At 36.3% G+C, this 23,215-nt stretch overlaps 1 protein-coding gene across 1 annotated transcript; it reads left to right on the top strand.

Moving 5' to 3' along the window:
* Positions 1-3: 3 nt before the first annotated feature.
* LOC111875091 (N-alpha-acetyltransferase 60) lies at positions 4-21,082 on the top strand. The gene is made up of 6 exons (XM_023871148.2): positions 4-255; positions 3,466-3,574; positions 8,938-9,102; positions 9,850-10,076; positions 15,136-15,240; positions 17,327-21,082. The coding sequence occupies exons 1-6, from the start codon at positions 239-241 to the stop codon at positions 17,487-17,489; spliced, it is 786 nt and encodes a 261-aa protein (XP_023726916.1). The 5' UTR covers positions 4-238; the 3' UTR covers positions 17,490-21,082.
* Positions 21,083-23,215: the final 2,133 nt, after the last annotated feature.

Raw genomic sequence — 23,215 nt, 5'->3', positions numbered from 1 at the left:
TACTGTTTCAATGTTAGTTTACCTGGGTATTTTGGACTTACAATGACAACAAACGTCGGAGGCAATGAGTGTATTTCCTTCAATAATGTTTCTGTCAGTTCAACACTAATAGCAATATAAATATCCAAGGTTATATTTGTGAAAAGTCTGCATTAGCTAAACTTGAAATGTAGTATACTTCCAAATATGTTGCCGAATAATTGAAATGATGTAGGCCTGGCTTTGGACTGGGCATTTCATGGCTGGAATTAACTGGTAAGTTGAATATGTGACAGCTACACGAATTCAGAATTTGAGTTGTTGAATCAGGTTGTATGTAATTTCTGTTGAATAGCTTCTTTCCATTTAGATTTATCGGAGCTTGACAGTGCCTCTTCATATGTGACTGGTTCTGACTCCTCATTTTTATGCATGGCTAAGTAGGTAATAAATTCTGGAAATTCTTTCTATTTCCTGTTCCGAAGTGGATATCGTCTTTCTTCCAAATTTCCTGGTAATTGTTCTAAGCCGTTCGGCTCTAATGGAACTTCATTTCTTTCATTTTCTACTTGTGTTTGTTCTTCGGGGTTTTGTTCTTCCTGAATCGGTGGTTCGTCTTGTGGGTCGAGGTAGAAACTTGACAACTCTGGAAGAATCTCTTTAAGCTGAAATCCCTTCTCACTCTCTTGTTTATAATTTCTTCCATAAATTCTACATCTCTTGCCTTAACTATTTGAGACGGATTGAGGGGATCTGATAACCAATAAGCTTTACTATCCTCACTATATCCAATAAAAATGTATTTCTTGCTCACAGCATCCAATTTTTGGTGTTTCTCTGATGGTACATGAGCATAAGCTGGACATCCAAAAATTTTTATGTGGGAGAGATCAATCTTTTCTCCTGTCCATATTTCTTCAGGCAATAGGTTCTTTAGTTTCTTGTGAGGTGCTCTGCTCAAAAGATATATGGATGTTTGCGCTGCTTCAGCCCAGAATCTTTTGTTGCAGGCGGAATCATACAACATACATCTTGTTTTTTCCAGAGTACTGTGATTAGCTCGTTCGGCAGTTCCATTTTGTTGTGGATTATACGACACAGAGAATTCCCTTTTAACTCCCTTTGATTTAATATGTCATTGAATAATTTGTTGCAAAATTCACCACAATTATCAGAACGAACTGCTCTTATAGTTAATCCAGTTTCTGTCTCAACCATTTTCATAAATTCTTTAAAGGCTTAATATGTGTCACCTTTTTGTTTCAAGAAATGAATGAAGATTTTTTTACTATGATCATCCACAATAGTCAAAAAATATTTAGCATTTGCATAAGAGGGTACTTCAAATGGCCCAACCAGATCTAAATGTAATAGATCAAGTATCCTTTTTTGACCGTTTGTTCTTTGATTGTAGGAAAGGCTTCTTTGTCATCTTGCCTTCCAGGCATGGAATACATTTTTTTGACTGATCTTCTTCTTCTTGAAAATCAATGCCACTAGCTAAACCTTTTTTAAGCAACCGCATGCTAACCCTATTTAAATGCCCCAAACGCCTATGCCACAACAGCTGTTCATCAATTTGCTGCGTACCTGCAACTTGTTCATTCTTTACAATATTAGTACAAGATTTCTCACATTTGTCATTATTCTCTTTGGTATTTAAACAATAAATCCCATTTTCAGGATATGCTTTGGCAAGAACTTTGCCTCTTACCTCAGAATCATCAGAATCATTTAAGTTGCAACAGTCTTTGGTGAATAACACACTCATACCCTTGTTTACAATTGAATTCACAGATAACAAATTTGCAGACCATTTTGGTACATGCAATACATCTGAGATATGGCTAAAATTGTCATTCACAAGTTTTACATCACCAAAACGTGCACTAGTCAACACGTTATCATCAGCAAGCCTTATCACATGTTCTTTGAATCATGTGCTTTATAATTTTGAAAAACAGTCTTATTTCCAGTCATATGGTGTGAAGCACCAGAGTCTATTACCCAAGTAATAAAACAAGTATAATAATATAATAATAAAGAATATAAATGATAAGTAATAAAAACTCTCTAATGGTAAAATAATAATGCTAGAGTTGGCAATGTCGTAGTAAACAATTTTCAATAATAGACTGCGCTACATGCACTGTTCCTAATTTCTCTATTGTTATGTGTTACTATGGTTATGTGTGTGAATATATTGTGACGTGGATGGCGCAATGGGAAGTAGGGGTCGCGTGAACTCTGTGGTCTCGCGAGTGATGTCATATACCCCCACTCCTTCCACCAGTATGCAACACTCGGTGGGCGCCCCCCTCCCCCACGGTGACGTGGCTGAGGAGCGGCTGTGTTGTTACCAAGGGATACCACAGTTGCTACGCAGCAGGAGACAACTCTCCANGAGATATGGCTAAAATTGTCATTCACAAGTTTTACATCACCAAAACGTGCACTAGTCAACACGTTATCATCAGCAAGCCTTATCACATGTTCTTTGAATCATGTGCTTTATAATTTTGAAAAACAGTCTTATTTCCAGTCATATGGTGTGAAGCACCAGAGTCTATTACCCAAGTAATAAAACAAGTATAATAATATAATAATAAAGAATATAAATGATAAGTAATAAAAACTCTCTAATGGTAAAATAATAATGCTAGAGTTGGCAATGTCGTAGTAAACAATTTTCAATAATAGACTGCGCTACATGCACTGTTCCTAATTTCTCTATTGTTATGTGTTACTATGGTTATGTGTGTGAATATATTGTGACGTGGATGGCGCAATGGGAAGTAGGGGTCGCGTGAACTCTGTGGTCTCGCGAGTGATGTCATATACCCCCACTCCTTCCACCAGTATGCAACACTCGGTGGGCGCCCCCCTCCCCCACGGTGACGTGGCTGAGGAGCGGCTGTGTTGTTACCAAGGGATACCACAGTTGCTACGCAGCAGGAGACAACTCTCCACAGCGTTGCTAGCAACACCTGTAAACACGGCGTCCGGCAACAGTGGTACCTATCACGTAGTTGTTTTCTGTGTTGTCCGTGCCGAGGCTAAATAAGGAGCGGCGAAGACTATTCAGTAGTGAGTGATTGGTGAGTGTGGATTGAGCCAGTTACGAGTGAGCAAGTTGCTAGTGAGTAACAATTAACCAGTCAGTGCAATCTAGCGGTTGCCAAGTTGTGTTGTATAGAGTGCATGGCAGTGACTACAGGAGAAGTATTTGTGATACTGCTGATGGCAGTAATTGTGAGATTGTAAATTGTGTGGTTGTGAGAGCGAGTGTTCAATAAATTCACTATAACAAATAAGGCGTGAAGTTACTTGTCACGTGACATATACCCAACACGTGACAATATACAAAACGCTTTTTGTATATCAAAAGTCTAGTCTTAATAAAGCAGGGTTAGATTGAACACTGATTCTTACTTATCATTCGATCCACGTAGAAGTGAAAATAACAATTTCTACGCTTTCTTACAGGTATGCTGGGTGCCAAATAAATCAGAAATCCTGTATGACTAAACCAGTGCCACTCTGCAGCTTAACAAATCTTCAGTTGAGGTTTTTATGTCCCTCAGATTTGGAGGAGGTTTGTAATATATTGCAAACTAAATTTATTTAGTTACATATTTAATTATCTGTTATTTTACGATTGTTTCAAAGCTTGTGCTTTTTGTGGAGATAGCAGATAATGTCTGGATTTTTATTTGATTGAAGAGGAAAGAGTGTATTGGTGTCCTTACCCAGTTTAGTAATATTATAGCACAGAAGGCAAGAAATGGACCAAGGACTTATGGCCGATATGGAAGAAGTACTTTCCATCAATTATTTGCATATGATCATAATGGCCCCATTTCTATACTCTCTTTTTTCCTGACACTATGTAACAAATGCAGAAGATGAAACTGCTTTAGAAAGTATTTGTTAAAGTTTCTTGCTATACTTTATTGCAGGCTATTTGTTTTTTTTAAGAAAGTTTATTATTATTTATTTATTTCATCCATAGCTGTAGAGAATTACGACTGGACATGTCAAATAATAACTTCACATCAAAAATAACATAACATTCGCACAGTAATTTATCACTGTAATATAGCAATACGTTTCAAAGTACTTTTTTAACTTAATTTAAGAATAGTAAATACTCCAAAAGAGACATAAGAATAAATATTTTAAACATGCAGACAAATTTATTACAAGCAGTCTATGTCAACATTATTAATAATAGTAAATACTCCAAAAAAGACATAAAAATAGACATATAGACAGATTTATCAAAAGCAGTCCATGTCAAGAATTATTAAAAATTCTTGAAGAGAATAGAAGACATTACACAACAAATGATTCTTAAGTTTCTTCTTAAAAACATTAAAATTTATTACATTCTTTAATTCAATTGGACGACCATTAAATATTTTGGTTTCCATACTAATCACTCCTCTCTTGCTATGCCCAGTATTACAAAATTGTACATACAGATTGTGTTTATGAATAGTGTTATAGCAATGAACGTCAGAATACTGGGTGGTATAAATCTTATTTTTTATTATAAAACATAGGATCAAAAAAAAAATATAAGGAAGTAACAGTTAAAATCTTTAATTCACAAAACAAATTTCTACAGAAAACTATTTTTAACACCTTTTACCCCCCTTACACACTTTTTCTGCAATTTAAATAGAGTTTCAGAGTCCTTTTGCACCCCACCCCCAAAAATAATACCGTCTTTCAACACGGACACAAATTTTGCAAGATACACACTTCTTAAAACAGTTTGGCTCATTGAGTCCCATAGGGATTTTATCAAATAGATAGTCTTACTAAGTTTTTGACACATATTGGGTGTGGATTGCCCAACTTAAATCTTCAGTAATGCAAATACCCAAAAATTTTACATCCACTAAACAAACCACCTCCTTATTATTTATATAAAAAAGGGGTCTGGTACTTGGAATAGATGTACTTCCCTGAAAAAAATAATACCTTTCACTTATCCGTGTTTATTATTAAACAATTTTCATAAAACCAATTTTCTAATTAATTCTATTTTTTAATTTTTTCATTTAATGATAAGATTTTTTTCCAGTAATAAGTATATTTGTATCATCAGCAAATAGTACTACCTCTGCATTGTGTATAACTCAGGGCAGATCATTTATAAATAACAGGAATAAAAGGGGTCCCAAAACAGAACCTTGAGGTACACCATATTTAATTGCTTTAAGGGATGAGGTAACTCTCTTCATTTTAGAAGTATTTTGATCCATATAGTGAATTGAAACAAACTGTGATTATCTGTAAGATACGATCTCATCCATGCATCAAATATTCCTCTCAGTCCATACGGTTCAAACTTTGCCAGCAGCAAGTTATGATTAATAACATCAAAAGCCTTTGATAGATCCAAAAATATACCAAAGGCCAATTGTTTATTATCTAGAGTTTTCTGAATTTCTCCAATAAATGTTTGAATTGCTGTAAAGGTGGATATATTTTTTCTAAAACCATTTTGAGCATTTGATATCAGATTTACAACTCTATTGTACATCAATGTTTCAAGAATTTTTTAAAAAACAGACAAAATTGAGATTTCTTCTGGCTTATTTTGAACTTTATCCATCATCTGGTATGTAAACGACAAAAGACCACGACATTTCGGAGACTGGATCTGTCTCCGTCTTCAGGTGGGTAGGGAAGGATAAACTTACTCAGTTGGGCCCGTTAGAATTTGCAATTTTCATTTGATTTGGAAAGATGCCAGAACTTAGTGACAGATTAAATATAAAAGTCAAAGGTTTTTTTATGGTTTGGATACGTTGTTTAACTATCATATCCGGGATCTCATCATAACCTGCTGAAATTTTCGTTATTAGTTTATTAGTAACCTGAAGAACCTCTTCTTTAGTAACAGGGGCAAGAAATAACACATTTAGGTTTTGTATCACATCATTTGTAGTGGCATGGTCAATTTTACAATTTTTATTTAAATGTATCAGTTTGTCTATGCTATTTACAAAAGATTCATTAAATTGTTGGGGTACATCCTGTGGGTTTGTAACTAACTTAGAGTCTATTTCTAAAGAAATGTTTTCTATTTCTGTAAAATTATTTCCTGACTCCTTTTTTTCTTATTTGCCATAGAGTTTTTTAATTTTTGACTGACCTTTTAATAATTTGGTCATTTTCTCTTTGATGGGCAACAGAAATTACTTTTTTATAAATTCTCTGATATTTCTTTATATACTTCAAAGTGTGAACTGACAGGGATATCTTTAAAAAACATAATAGTTGCAGCCTGCGTCTAGACACCTTTATCCCTTGTGTGATCCAGCTTGATTTTTTCTCTTTCTTGTTAAAAACTTTTTTTAAAGGGAAAAAGTGCAAAAAATACTTATGAAACTTACTTAGGAAGACACAATAGGCACTATTTACATCAGACTGAAGATAGACCTCGTCCCATAATTCGATTTTTAGTTTATCCTTAAAATTTGCAGTATTTTTTTTTCTTTTTTTTTACCACATATTTTAAACAGCTAGAAGGGCTGTGAACAAGTATACTCATAACCAATGCAAAATGATCAGAAAAGCCAAGTTCTATAACCCATCTAGTTGAATGGTAAAAAAATTTATTTATTATCATAACATCCGGCAAGGAACAAGTGTCTGAAGTAACACGGGTTGGACATAAAACCAAGTTTTGTAGATTATTTAATAACAGTAGACTTTGTAAAGCCTTCTGATAGGTATTATCCTCTAATAAATTTATGTTCCAATCCCCACATAACATTAAGAGATGCCCCTTTATTTTAACCTTGTTTAGGGTTTCCTCTGATAATTCAAGGAAAAAGGTGGATCAGTCAATTTATTGTCCATAATTGAACTAGTGCACTCTTATTTCCCTTAGCTGAACAGATACTCTCTTTGGGTACCTGAGTTGTCAACACTCGATTTTCTTCACTTGACACAGTGAGCCCATCACACTCAGTAAAGTCCACAGAGTCACCCTTTTGATAAGACTGACGCTGAATCATTTTATTCCAACCACTCACAGTAACTTTGTTTATACACTGAGGCTGGTTTTCAGTCAAATAGCTTGTCATGTGAAGAAAGCAGTCTTCTGGGATTTGGCACCATGTATATGTGGTGTTAACCAACGTTTCGGAGGAACGTATCGCCTCCATCTTCAGGGTAGAAGAAAAAATATAAGAAATCTGCAAGCGAAGAGACTGTGAGAACCGGTAAAAGCAGCCAAATCCCAGAAGACTGCTTTCTTCATAGTCACTGCCGTGAAAGCCTCAAATCTTACAGCTTGTCATGTCTTCCCTTTCCTTCCATTTTAAGGCAATGACAGGTGACACTTTTTGAGTAAACAGATCATTTATTACAGCAGCGATTTTATTTGCTACGTGCTCCTTATCATGAACATTTAGATGAAGGCCATGTCTTGTGTACAGGTCCCTATCAGTGTCCACAGTTATCACAGAAAGATTATGAAATACCTTTTTTAGTTTAACTAGAGTTTTATTGAATATTTTAGCTTCATTATTAACACAAGAATTTGGAATAAGATCGTGCCTTTGAGGAATGCTCAATAAAAGTACATTTGTATGCTTATGGGAACTTATAAAATGTTTCAAAGCACAAATTCCCATATTTGCTTCATTTTGCCCAACATTGTCCGAGTNTTTGAGTAAACAGATCATTTATTACAGCAGCGATTTTATTTGCTACGTGCTCCTTATCATGAACATTTAGATGAAGGCCATGTCTTGTGTACAGGTCCCTATCAGTGTCCACAGTTATCACAGAAAGATTATGAAATACCTTTTTTAGTTTAACTAGAGTTTTATTGAATATTTTAGCTTCATTATTAACACAAGAATTTGGAATAAGATCGTGCCTTTGAGGAATGCTCAATAAAAGTACATTTGTATGCTTATGGGAACTTATAAAATGTTTCAAAGCACAAATTCCCATATTTGCTTCATTTTGCCCAACATTGTCCGAGTCACCCCATACTATACAAACATCACTCTTTGTTAGAGTCTTTAGGTCTGATGAAGTGATATTTGCCAAATTTACTAGTGTTGATCCTGGTTTTGTCACACCCTGAATTTCGTAATCACAAGTTAGTTTATATTTCAATTCATTTGCTAATCCTCTTGCATGACTGTCACAAAGTATTTGGATTTTATGTTTGGCTTTACCTACTTTCATCCTGATTCGACTCACTTTAGTTGAGACCTTGGGTATCAAGTTTTGAGTTTACTTGACTTTTGAGGTTATGTGAATTTGTTTGATCTTCATGCAGTATCTTGATTAGCTGGTGCAAAGATTTTAATTCCATTAATAAAACTTTTACATAGTCCTTTAATCTCAGGCAGTAATCACTAACACAAAAGTCCTAATCGAAATGGTGGGAAACCATATCAAGGATGACATCAGAAGTGGCAATCTTGATGCTCGGTCAAGGGTACTTATGATTTTATTATTGTTTATGCTGTAAGGGATTGTGAGTATTACAGTGAGACTTCTGGTTCCCAAAAAAGGAAAGAATTTCTTGACTTCCTGGGTGATTAGTTTCTCATGAAGGCTTCTGCTAAATGGAGTTAAAAACCTTGTTATTCTTAATTTCTTTTTGTTTCTTATTGCTTCAGTAATATATCATTTATATGTTTTGCTCACTAGCTTGCCATATTGGAAACATATCTGACTTGCTTTCCTGAAGTGCCCGATTAGAATCTTGTCTGGGAGTCAGCTGTCCGAATTGCAAGTGTTCATAGTGTTTTTTAGTTCATCTGGGTAAAAGGTGGTAGTGTCTTAAAATAAGAAAGTACTGATCCCTACCACATCTCTTCAAATTCTGCATTTCACAGTAATTCTGTCATATGACGTTCATTGGGGACATAATTTCAGCAATCAGTTTGGTGTTCTCTAATGTGCGTGTTTCAGGTGCGGGCACTTTGCCAGGATTGGTTTCCTATTGATTATCCTTACTCATGGTATGAAGACATCACTTCAAATCCTAGATTCTATTCCTTGGCAGCAGTCTATGATGGTGTCATCATTGGTCTTATTGTGGCAGAAATAAAATCTTATATAAAGTTAAATCGAGAGGTACGTTCACACCTTAGCATAATTTTGGTGTAATTTGATATTTTATTTAAAAAATAAACATTACAATTTTAGACACACATGTTGGTTACTTATTTAACCTTTCTTATCTGAAATTAATATGATTCCTTGTATTTTTTTATTATATGTTAGGCATTTCTGTGCTGAATGATTTCTCTAAAGTGTCTCATTTTCAGTGCACTGCTTGGAAATTTTGTCTGTGGAGTGCCACGAACAATTTTTTTGCTAGAGGTGGCTGTACCAGATATCAGGGAGTGTAGAGAAGATGAGCCTTCTAAGGAAAAAGTTAGTTTATATGGGTGTGTTAACATAGTTTCACTGCTGTTTCTGTTTCAATTTCAGTTTTGACCTCTCGGATATTGCTTTATCTGTTTCTAATGCTGAAGGGTCATCTGGGAATGTAAAGGTAAAAGGGGGTAGAGTTTTCCCTGTGTTTAATTAATTAAGCATCATGTGACGCAGATTTTAAAGTGATGATAATGTGAAACAAGCAGTAAACATTTGTTGCAAGAATTGCTATGGAGAGGTGATAAAACTCATTCCACAGTTTTCAAAATGTGATTCTACGTAGGGACCATGAGCCATACAGTGGTGTTTTATCATTCATATTGAAGTTTGTATGAATCACTTCAAGAAGTATGCCTTGTAAATTTAGTTTCTGACTGTTCCATATACGTTTCTTTATTATATCCTCTTTTCTATAGATATTTCTTATATTCTTTGTTTCAGGATCGTGGTATTCTGTCACAGTCATTCAGTAAGCAGACAGAAGTAGGATACATCTTGAGTCTAGGAGTGAGCAAAGATCACCGCCGTAATGGCATAGCCTCCCTCCTGCTCGATAATTTAATTTCTCACCTCACGACCGTTGAACATGTGGACTGCAAGGCCCTCTTTCTGCATGTTCTCACAACTAATTCACCTGCCATTCATTTTTATGAACATCGCAATTTCAGGTAGATGACATACAGTTGGTTACAAATAAGGACTCTCCCCCCCATAAGAACTATTGGACTCTACTGTAAATCACTTATCCAGTGCACAACCTGATGTCATTTCTGTGAGATGCACTTTAACGTCTTCCCATATATGTACACAGTGTGTCCAGGTTCTGTTAGGACTGTGTTCATTACAAATACAAGACATGAATTATTTTCAAAATTTCACCCTTTTTATTCAAAATAGTCTCCTTCTGAATCAGTACATAGCTTGAATCGATTGAAAAGTTTTTGAAAACAGTCACTGTACTCCTTTTGTGCAATCACATTTAAAACTGCGGTAGATTCCCTTTGGATGTTCTGAATGGTGTCATGATGGTCTCCTTTCATTGCCAACTTATCTTTTGGGAACAACCAGAAATCTGCTGGAGCCAAATGTGGCAAATACAGGGGATAATCAAGGACTGTGATCCCTTTTCTGGCCAAAAAATCGCGCATGATCTTTGATTTGTGGGGTGGGGCATTGTCGTGGAGGAGTGATCAGGAACCTTGCTCTCGATATTCAGGTCGAATTCAAAGAATTCTTGCCCACAAACGATTGAGGACTCCGAGATGATAATCAGAATTCCCGGTTTGACCTTCTGGCAGAAATTCCTTGTGAATGATTCCTTTGGGATCGAAGAAAATGGTTAGCAGTGTCTTTACTCGACTCGTTTGCATGCCCACTTTCTTTGGTTTCGGCTTCTTTGGGCTCAGCCACACTGCACTCTGCCACTTTGTGAGAGGCTCATATTGAAAACACCATGTCTCGTCACCAGTAACAATCGATTTTGTAAATTTTGTATCACTTTGGACCGACCGTAACATGTGTTTGCAGTGTTCCATTCTGGCATGTTTTTCATTGCCTGACAGTGTGTGTAGTACAAACCATGCACAGACCTTCCGTTTGCCCAAATCCTCAGTCAAAATTTGATGCACAGTACTTTTTGGTATTCCCAAAAGCTCCTCGATGAGTCTTGCAGAAACACATCTGTCTGATGCAAGGATTTTGGTCACTTTTTTCACATTTTCTTCAGTGCAACTTATTCTCGGCTTTGAAGCACGTGGAGCATCTTCAGTGTCCTCCCTGCTGTCACGAAATACAGCATACCATCGAAAAATGTTCAAGCGACTCAAACAATCACTATCATAAACACTTTTCATCATTTCATACACTTCTCCAGCTCTCTGTTCAACTGCCATTTTCCGACAAGCATCAGAACAGTACTGTTACATTGAAGGTTAGAACACACGATGCAGTGATGCTTGCACTTTTAAATTATAGACAGCCACAGCTGAAACTTCAAGAATCTTAATGCCACAACTCACCAATAGATGGCATTGCGGGGCAAAATTAAAAAAAAATTGAGTCCTAACAGATCCTGGACACACCATGTATGTCCTTGTTTTCCCAAGAGATTCTTCCCATGTATTTTTCAATGAAAGGATTGTATGCCTGTATTATTTGTCAATATATGCTATGTATAACATCCATGTAATCACTGTGAATTAAATATCCTAATAATACTAGGTGGTGGCAGGGCATGTGGTAGCGTAGTTGGTTGAGGCACTGTGCTGCAAGCCAAAGGTTGCGGGTTTGATTACTAATGAGGTCATTGGATTTCTCAATTGACCTAATCCTTCCAGCTGTACTATCGCCCTGGAGTTGACACATCCTCTGACAGAAATGACTACCAGGAATCTTCTTGGGAGTAATGGGCAGCTGGCGCATAAGGCTGACAACCTCACCGCCATCTGTGCGCTGCATGTCTAGGAAATGTGGGAGCCTTGATGTCTCACAACCCTATGGGCCTCTGTGACCTGTTATAGGGATATCTTTACTTTTTTTAATAATACTAGGCGGAAATACTAATCATTACATTCATCACTTTGTAATTGCAGGACATAAGCAAGATGGGAAATACATACAAAATTTTTTATTTGTTTCATTCTGGTCCGTCACACTATTAAGTTTACAATTAAGTTTATTTCGCACTGATATATTGGGTTTTTGGACTTTATCCATCGTCCTGGTTTTTAAGATAACTAATAAAAACACGACGTTTCAGAAACTGGATCTGTTTCCATCCTCAGGTGAAGGAAAACACTGAAGGAACACTGATCCAGTGATTGAGGCTAGCTCTTTCTAACGGACCCAACAGAATAGGTGTTTTCCTTCACCTGAGGATGGAAACAGATCCAGTTTCTGAAACGTCGTGTTTTTATTAGTTATCTTAAAAACCAGGACGATGGATAAAGTCCAAAAACCCAATATATCAGTGTGTTATACACCATCGTCAGAATCCTATAGTAACTACAAGTTTATTTCAGTCCAGTGTGACATAATGCTTTCACCACTTCAGCACTTTGTTACGTAACATATTTTGATTCCTAATGAATCAACATTGGAGGTATACCTCTATGATCAGGAACCCACCAATACATAAATGTTTTTATAAGACTATATACACTTAAAACATTTATGATGCTCACTGTATGTAGTTGTTTATTTTTCCATTGTCGAAATAGATGTTTGGCATAAACTTTTATAATGAGAACATTCTTGAAGTATATTAATTAGAAGTGACGTAGTTGCAATCACTTCCATAAAGGATAGTTTAAAAAATGTAATTTTTCACTGCACTATATATAAAATTCAATTTGAAGAAAGCAGTCTTCTGGGATTTGGCACTGTGTATTTGTGGTGTTAACCGATGTTATGGAGGAACGTATCACTTCCATCTTCAGGATAGAAGGAAAAATANTGTATATTTCCAACACCAGTCTGCTTGTACCGGTTCTCATGGTCTCTTCACTTGCAGATTTCTTATGTTTCCTTCTACCCTGAAGATGGAGGTGATACGTTCCTCCAAAACGTTGGTTAACACCATATATACACGGTGCCAAATCCCAGAAGACTGCTTTCTTCATAGTCACTGCCGTGAAAGCCTCAAATCTTACAAAATTCAATTTATTTCACCACAGCAGCCTTCCTTTGCTTTAAAATTATGTATGAATGTGTAAAAACTTGTTTTTAAGTTAAGAAATTTGTTCATGAACCATTATGGATCATGTTTTATCTTCCTTGGTAGTGGAATTGTCGTCTATCCCTTTTGATGATGTGTTCTTGTTATTACTGGTGTAGTTTATATGAGTGCTGTGTTGCTTGTACTGTGTACTCTGTACAAGCAACATAGCACACATATAAACTACACCAGTAATAACAAGAATACATCACCAAAAGGGATAGATGACAATTCCACTACCAAGGAAGATAAAACTATCAATATTGGTTCATGAACAAATTTCTTAACTTAAAAAATTTTTTACACACATTCATACATAATTTTAACGTAAAGGAAGGTTGCTGTGGTGAAACAAATTGAATTTTATATACAGTGCAGTGGAAAATTACATTTTTTAAACTATCCTTTATGGAAGTGATTGCAACTACGTCACTTCTAAGTAATATACTTCAAGAATGTTCTCATAAAAGTTTATGTCAAACATCTATTTTGACAATGGAAAAGTAAACAATTACATATAGTGAGCATCATAAATGTTTTAAGTGTATATAGTCTTATAAAAACATTTATGTATTGCTGGGTTCCTGATCATAGTGGTATACCTCCAATGATGATTCATTAGGAATCGAAACATGTTAGGTAACTAAGTGCTGAAGTGGTGAAAGCATTATATGTCACATTGGACTGAAGTAAACTTAATTGTAAACAAAATTTTTGTTGGACAACCTGAAAGGAAGAGAGATAGATGGGATGATAATATTAATATGAATCTTAAGGAAATAGGCTATTAGTATGTGAACTGTATTCATTTGATTCAGGAAGAAGGTTAGTGGCAGACTGTTATGAACTGCATTACCTTTGGATTCGGTAAAAGTTAAGGAATTTCTGGACCAGCTGGGTGACTGCCAGCTTTCTAAGGAGTGCTGTGCTCCGTTGATTGAGTTAATTATTGCAGTGTAATTATATCCATTTTTCCTGTTACTCAATCTTTGATCCAGATATTCTTCCCGCGCACATGAAATGGATGTAGTAGTACTAATAGTATAAACTTGTACCATGGCAGTAACTGGTTTGGTCTCTGCCAGGCTCCTGGCTATCATGATATTTTTTATGGCTTTCTGTAGTCTCTTCAGGTGAATGCTGGGATTAATATCTTCATAGCTGTTTCTTTCACATATTCTTTCTTACTCACGATTTCTGATCATCTTTGCATTCTATTCAGTGGAAAAATTGTCACTGAAAGACTAAGAACCAAGCTTAAGCACAATAGACCACTGTAGGTCGTGGTGCAAGGGCCGAGAAGGCCCACACCTTATACATTCATTCATTCAAGAACCAGGCTTCTCATCATTTTATTCTTCACCATCCTGAATCTCTGTTTATAGATAAGAATGTTTCACACCTACATAAAGTGATGTAAATTTGTAGTTTTATGTACTCCTATTTTATTGTTCTGTGTCTGGAAAGGAGATGGGAAAGAAAAGTTTTTTAATCGAATGGTTACAGGCAAGTTCTATAAGCAGAGCAGAAGTTCATAATTCTGTATCACTATTTTGTAATGATCTGTTTGTTTAATGTTTTTGACATTGTGGGTTATGAACCTGGGCATCGTGTGTGAATTTGATAGCATTTTATATCCAGTGCATATTGGAAGTTAAGGGTATGTGATTTGTAGAAATATGAACAAGGGCTAATGCTGAAGTAGGATATACCTTTAAATGTAATTCAGGTACTGAACATTGTGAGTGAATGGTTAGCACCCCTGCTTTATATCCAGGAGAGCCTGAGACTCTGCCTTGACATTGGCTAATCCGAGTGAGATTTTTATGGTTTTCATCAGCCTCTCCATATAAATGGTAATATTTTGAAATTCATGATCTACCATTTGACACTGTATGACTTATGTAATCATAAAGTGTAATTAAATAAATAATCACATTCATTGTGTCCTTCCAGTAGTTTCCCCACCATGGTGTTCAGTTGTTCAGTATGCTAATGCTTTTATGTTACAGGTTACATTCCTTTCTCCCCTACTATTATTCCATCAAGGGGAAGTGCAAAGATGGCTTCACTTACGTGCTGTACATCAATGGAGGCCATCCACCCTGGGGAATATAATATCCTTTTCAAATTTACTGTTCCTTGCAACGTAATGGTTCACCCTCTTGCATCATATGTATTTTGGAAGTAACTGGTTCAAATATCAGCCATACCACTGCCTTTCTTCCAAGAGTTTTTTCATGGTTTTCTTCAGCCCCTTCTTGCAAAAGTTACATTTCAATTTAAGAACCAGTACTAACAACTTCCTACCGTATTCTCCTCATTTTATAATTTCTAATACTGTGGTTGATTCAGAAGCACATAACCTCAGTAGTTGATATAATTTTGGAAAACTATCAAATAAAATATTCATTTTTTTTCAGGCTAGTACATGTATTTCATGTTTTGTTTTGGAATATTTCATGAATTTTCCATGAAGTGCAAGTTGTGGACATAGGTCAGCATACATTCCTCTGTATTTTATGTTTTGTGCTGTAATTCCAAATTGATCACCATCAACACCATATTCCTTTCTGATGTTAGGACATTTAAGGCCTCCCTCCCCAGCAACATCCACTTAATTCAGTGGGCTTTGAAGTGCATATCCAAGATGTCATGTTCATGTTGTGTGGTTAACTTAGGTTGGAACTTGTAGTCTTCCATTTGACATTTGAACCAATTATGTCTTTCTGTATACAGCACACAAACACTGCTGCATGTCATATCTCCTGTGTTTGTGTGATGTCAGGCTGTTTGTGTTATTGCTTATTAGAAACCTCTGCAAGCATTACATGGGGAAGGAGGCGTTGCAGTATTCCTCATGATTTTCTCAAATATTAATTATGTATAATGACATATACTTCAACAGTTTTTGATAATGGGTGCGAGACTGTATTTTGAGAAGCGAAGGGCTGGAGGCTGCAGTAATGATTAAGAACCATTGGTCTCACTCAACTGTCTCTGGAAATCACAAAGCCTCCTTTCAGTTGGTTATCTGGGTCTCTTTTGCCAAGGTAAACAGGATGGAATGTGAAACCACCTAGTGCCTGGCTTCAGAGAGTATCTCCACAATCATCTGTTTATGATCTTGGTTTGACTTTATCAACCCAAAGAAGGAAATGCTTATGAAAACTTCTTAAACAATGGAAAGAGTCTGTTTTGTAATACTGTAGATATCTGACTAGGCTAATATTGGAAAGTTGACTTTCTGATAGCATACACAGCTTTATTATTATTATTATTATTAGAAGGGGTGGGTTTCCCCATGCACCGCGACTAACAGTCTATTGTACGTCCCCCTTTGATATTCTAGCAGTTGCCATGCCCTTCCAGTACTGGTGCTCGTTATCAGCCCCATCCTGCCAGCGAGGTTGGCCACCTCTCTGGCAGTGGTCCCTGATACTTCCCCATCTACCGGAGGAATTGGAAATTACGTGGGTGGGAAACTTTGCCTAATTTTGCTCAGAGGTCTCCTAGAGACATGAGGATCTCTTACGTGCCATAAATCTAAGACACGGGACACACAGCTTGAAGTCCCTCCGGGGGGACTTGTTCCCTAAATTTTTCCGCCCTTAAAAATTCCATGATCTCTGCCGGGTTTGAACCCGCGTACCTTGAGTCATGAGGTGGGAACGTTACCCCTAGATTACGGAGGCTGCTATACACTGCTTTTGTTATCTGAATGTGTTTCAGATTGGTATTATTTTTCCTTGAAATTACTGAGAAGCTGTATTTAATTTTAATCATCATTAATGTCCTGTGTGCTTTGTGGAAACTAACAAAAAATACCAACCTGATAGTTTATGAATACTGCTGAATTATGTCTGCATCATGATCTTGGTTAGGTTCACTGTCTAAAATTTAACTCCAACTGGGTATGTGGGTTAGTTTGTTAATAGGTTCATGTGAGACAGGTTGAATTTGGAGAGTTTGGGTCATGATACTACAACGGTACTACACTAAATTTCATGGTAATTGACAGTTCATGTGTAACAGATCTGTAGCTATTACCTCTTTCTCTCCTGCTGATATCAGAACTCACCCTCTGTCCTCACTATTATCATCTTCCTTCTCCTGTTGCACATACCAAAATGTATTATAATAAATTAATGTAACATGTAGTTTGATATTTGACAAGTATGTTTTTCCTTAATGAGTACCCACTGACTATCTGAAGCACTACTGTGGACTCGTATATCGTGCTGACCCTTGCTCACTTCCGCTGTGGGTGTGGCACAAGATGCAAGGCGCTGTCCATTGGGTGTGGCCTGGAATTCGCCGTATCGTAGTACAGAACACCACAGCAGTATTTTCTTTCTCCAGCTAACACTGGCGCAGATACAGTACCTCTTGATTGGGAGTGCTTACAGGAATTACCAATATATATGGTGCTTAGAACCCTCAGCCATAGGTTCTGTGACATTTTATTGCATCTATGAGGCCCTTTGGGGTCCAGGCCATGGAGCAAATCATGTGGGGAATGAAGCATATTTTATTTTTATTGTTTGCTAGAGAGTTTGATAGATACACTTTTATGCTGCCATTTCTTTTTCCAATGATCCTACTTGTATATCAGTTGTTCTCACCAGATACCAAAGTATAAATGTACAAGACTGCAAAACATTTATGGTTGCAGTTTTCTTTCATCTGAAATATAGACACAAGCACAATTAACCATTTGATGCAGTATTTAAATTCATAGTCTCCTGGTTTAGCAGATCAATTACTTTAAATGCCCTTAAAATTTGTAAAACTTTTTGATACTTGGCTATGTTAAGCACAGCAGGTGAACGTTCAGGTTTGCTTTGGCCTTCTGCCTGTAACCTGGCAACAGATTAAAATAAATGAATTGGATATTCTTTAAGGTAATAGGTTACTTGGGCTAAGTATTGTACACTCCATTGCTGCTTATTGTTAACTACTTTTTCATGAAACTGGTATGAATATTATTTATGAATTGGGCCAGTGAAATGAGTAGGAACATTGGAAAACATATTATTATTATTATTTTGCTGTCTGATAGTGAATCATGTGGATGTTTTGATGATATTAACCCTCATACTGCAGAGCTTAGTACCATGGGCTCTGCAAGAATTGTTAGTCTGTGTCTCAAAAACTGAATAACATGAGAGAGATCTCTATGCCTAAGATATGAAGGAGAAAGTGTTAAATTATAGTGCCATCATTAGTATATTTATCAATTACAGGCAGTGAGGACTAAGTTTATGAGCATTATCAGAACTAGCAGGGTCTCCCTCACATTCTTAGTCCATTCAGTTGCAGGAAAAGGGTTAATGCAGAGGGAGATGAAGCGTAAATTGAAAGACTGGTGGTGTAGTGTATTGCATGTTTTATTTCCATTCTATCTGAATATAGTTTGTGAAATTTATTGGTAAACCATCAAATGAGAATGAACGTTTTAAAATTGTGGTGATTACTGGCAGTTTATTGGGGTGGGGGGCATGGGAATGAGAAACAATAGATTATTGTATGAACTGTTACAGAAATAGAAGATTGTTTTTATCAACATAAGACCTTTGTTAATTGTTGAGGTCTGTAAGATGTTACTTTTGTTTGGTGAGTATGCTTCAATAATACTTTGTATGCCCTCTAATGTGCATGGTTTGAGTCAGGGATACAAAGAAAAGTTGACTTTACCAGTTCTTTTAGTTGCAGCATACACTAGCCATCTGTAATTACCATACCACCCAATTACAGAAGGGCATAACAAGTGTTGAACTGATGCCTTAAAACTTTAAATGTTAGTAGTGTGTGTATTACTGAATTAAAACTTTTGTTGTTATAGCTGCCACATTTATACTTATGTACCCACAGCACAGTTTTCTTTCATATTCTTTTATTAGGTGCATCACATGTTGTAGTGTAACTTACACAATTTTGCTATGAAAGTATTAACATTAATGGATAGTTCTTGAATTGTAGGTTTTCAAAGCAAGGACTGATTGAAGTTATTCTTCAGTTGCAGTATTCTTGTCATGTCACTATTTTCAGTGATTGTGCATTCCTGTTTTGAGCAGCAGCAGCAAAAATAACAAAGGTGAAAAGCATTTAAATTCCTACATCCCTTGCCAAGAAATTGAGCTGTAGAGGTGGTATCAGTACTGTCATCTGGCTGCAGCCACTTGTTGGATGTCGCTCTCAGAGCTGTATGAACATTGTCTTTAAATACTCTTTGCAGTTCAAAACAATAAATAATAATAATATCTAATATAGAATATAACCTGTTTTGCAAAGTGTAGTTGCAGGCTTAAATGCTTTACCATAAATTATAGTACAATTATATCTGAGCCTATGCAATGATGGATAAAGGTTTAGTATAGTTGTTAAGACAAATATAAATTTAATTTTAGTACTGTAATGATATAAAGTTATATATAATATATTATGTACATAGAGATGTCCTAGTATGTACAGTAATATATGAATGAATACCTGTATACAAACTTTATTGTAGCATGTGGCCACACAGGCGATGTCAATGTTTAGTTGATCAGTATTTTAGAAACTGTTTGTGTTGTGGAAGAAAATGAATTTTAAGGTCTACAGACTGTTTTGTGTCATGTGTAATTAATAATTTATACTATTTTATAATTAATTTGTTATGCCCCAGAACTTGGGATGTGCTCAGTGTCTGTACAAAGAATGCTGAAGTTTGTGACAATTGAATTCCCGTGTTTCATCAGGTGGTATGTGTATGATATTTACAGTGAATGAGCCTTAGACCTGTTTGAGAGATACATTTTCATAAGTAAACTTCACCCTTTCTACTCTGAGATCAGTTGAAATTTTCTGTGCTAAGTTGTAACAGAATTTCCTATAAAAAAGATGTACTGGCATGGAATTCAAACTCATACCAACAGATGGCAGCTGAATATATAAATCTGATGTGTTGACTCAGGAATTTACATTTATATGTCTGAAATCATAATCTTGGAGTGGAAGGGGTTAAATATGGTTCATGCATTGGAGATGTAAAATTATGAAACTAATTTTGTTTCACAACATTTTGAAATTTGAACTATTAGTATAGTTCAGTCGGTTTCTAGATTTAATTGAAAATTAGTGTGATATAGTGAACCTCCATATTTTAATGGATCTGTACCACACAAATGAAATAGGCATGTTGTGACTGAAGAGAAATATGAAGTAATAGGTAATATGATTGTCTTTTATTATTATACATAACAATTAAACCATTTCCTCGGCTCATCACAACCTACTTCACCAGGTTATTTCAGAAAAATTGTTGAGAGCTGATGCTGATGTCGCTAAAATTAATAGCAAAGATCGAATCACAGTTTTATTTCCGTATGTCAATGCAAACGTAAAATCCACTTGTAGAGTACTGTCTTCTGGCATGATGCCGTGTAGTTTGATACAACATAGCATTCTTTTTGTTAATGCTGTGAGAACCGCAATTCTAAAATCCACATATTTCTATCATGATTTTTGTGTTAACCCATTTCTTTAAAGTCTCTGTTAGTGTGACAACCACGTTAATTAATGACTTCATACACGATATTATTCAAGTAAAAATCAATTTCCATAAATACAACTAGAAAAAAAAACTTTAATTGTTATAGAGCTGATCAAGATATTCTCTGCATTTTTGTAACTAAATAGTTCATTATAGAAACTTGTTGTTGGATCCTGTAGTGAGAGTTACTACTTTAGATCATTACTCCAGAACCTTTTTCTCTGTAGATCTGTTTTTGTGTTATCCTTCCACCCAATCATAGTCCTCCCAAATGTTCTGTAATGGAATTTTCCACACAAACCTTTGTGTGCATGTTTGGATTTTTTCATTGCATTGTTTGATTTATTAATATTGGCTCCTATTTTGCTTTCTTTTTCAGATCCAAATATCCGTTCTTATATATACATAGATAAGGTAAAGTTGTCCCTGTATGCAACAAATTAAGCACTATTCCATGAAGGCATATGTGGGAGTGAATGTATACACGGTGTGTCCAGGTTCTGTTAGGACTGTGTTCATTACAAATACAAGACGTGAATTATTTTCAAAATTTTCACTCTTTTTATTCAAAGTAGTCTCCTTCTGAATCAGTACATAGCTGGAATCGATTGAAAAGTTTCCGAAAACAATCACTGTACTCCTTTTGTGGAATCACATTTAAAACTGTGGTAGATTCCCTTGGGATGTTCTGGATGGTGTCGTGATGGTCTCCTTTCATCGCCAACTTAACTTTTGGGAACAACCAGAAATCTGCTGGAGCGAAATCTGGCGAATACAGAGTATGATCAAGGACTGTGATCCCTTTTTTGGCCAAAAAATCGTGCATGATCTTTGATTTGTGGGGTGGGGCATTGTCATGGAGGAGCGATCAGGAACCTTGCTCTCGATATTCAGGTCGAATTTGAAGAATTCTCGCACACAAGCGATTGAGGACTCCAAGATGATAATCAGAATTCCCTGTTTGACCTTCTGGCAGATATTGCTTGTGAATGATTCCTTTGGAATTGAAGAAAACGGTTAGCAGTGTCTTTTCTCGACTCGTTTGCATGCGCACTTTCTTTGGTTTCGGCTTCTTTGGGCTCAGCCACGCTGCACTCTGCCACTTTGTGAGAGGCTCATATTGAAAACACCACGTCTCGTCACCAGTAACAATCGATTTTGTAAATTTTCTATCACTTTGGGCCGACCGTAACATGTCTTTGCAGTGTTCCATTCTGGCATGTTTTTCATTGCCTGAAAGTGTGGGGTACAAACCATGCACAGACCTCCCGTTTGCACAAATCCTTGGTCAAAATTTGATGCACAGTACTTTTTGGTATTCCCAAAAGCTCCTCGATGAGTCTTGCAGAAACACATCTGTCTGATGCAAGGATTTTGGTCACTTTTTTCACATTTTCTTCAGTGCGACTTGTTCTCGGCTTTGATGCACATGGAGCGTCTTCAGTGTCCTCCCTGCTGTCACAAAATACAGCATACCATCGAAAAATGTTCGAACAACTCAATCACTACCATACACACTTTTAATCAATTTGAACGCTTCTCCAGCTGTTTTGCCTAACTTCAAACAAAATTTGATGTTGGCTCTCTGTTCAACCGCCATTTTCTGACGAGCGTCAGAACAGTACTGTTACATTCAAGGTCAGAACATATGATGCAGTGATGCTTTCGTTTTGAAATTATAGACAGCCACAGCTGAAAGCTCGAGAATCTTAACGCTACAGCTCGCCGACAGATGGCATTGCAGGGCAAAATTAAAAAAAAAATTAGTCCTAACGGATCCTGGACACACCGTGTAGATTCACATTTTCTTGACCTCGGCACTAGCTGGAGGTGAGTGGTCAGCTTCATGCCCCTGGCGCTTTACCCCCCCCCCCTGGTACCCATTAGATAGGAGATTAGGTGGACCCCAGAGGTGGTCTGGATGATATGGAGAAGTGACTCGAACTCTGACCGTTTGGTCCTCCAGCCCTTAGCCAGTCTGTATTCTGACTATGCTATCGTGGCTCTTATATATCCTGAACTTTTCATATATAGCCTTGATTCTCATGTTTGAACCATTGTATTGATAGACTGAATCAGTGGCCAGAATAAAACATATTCTTTGAGAATTTCAGATAAAGTCGACTCCCATGTAACAATGCAGAGCTTCACGCCATGAATTTTATGACTGTAAATAAGAAAACTAGTTGCTATGAGCATGGGATTTCTGACTTCCTTACAGAGATACAAAATATTTTAATTTTTTGCCAGTAATGAAAGCAGATGAGCATCACTGCACTTAATAAAGAACAAAATAATGAATTAACTTTTGATGAAACAAAATACTCTCCACTTATGATAGCAACAAGAAGTAATTTCCATTTCCATTTGTATCCCACCACTCAGATGTGACTTAAACATAACAGTCATTGCATGTGAAATAATTTTGCTTCTCAAGACAAAGGTCATGCTTCAGTAGCAAAGTTATGAACTTCATAAATATGGTAGTAAGGTGAATTATCTGCTGTCACAGCTTCTCTTGGGTATGAAAATTTGGTTACAGTAAATGCCATATT

This window comes from Cryptotermes secundus, unplaced genomic scaffold, assembly GCF_002891405.2.
Source record: "Cryptotermes secundus unplaced genomic scaffold, Csec_1.0 scaffold2798, whole genome shotgun sequence".
NCBI lineage: Eukaryota > Metazoa > Arthropoda > Insecta > Blattodea > Kalotermitidae > Cryptotermes > Cryptotermes secundus.
The sequence above is the reverse complement of the archived record's forward strand: the minus strand, read 5'-3'. Positions and strand labels throughout refer to the sequence as shown.

Bases quoted from the DNA above. Each gene is read 5' to 3' on its own strand.
- LOC111875091 (XM_023871148.2), top strand. The intron at 3,575-8,937 runs GTTTGTAATATA...TGCGTGTTTCAG, and splicing joins GTCCCTCAGATTTGGAGGAG to GTGCGGGCACTTTGCCAGGA. The intron at 10,077-15,135 runs GTAGATGACATA...TTTATGTTACAG, and splicing joins TATGAACATCGCAATTTCAG to GTTACATTCCTTTCTCCCCT.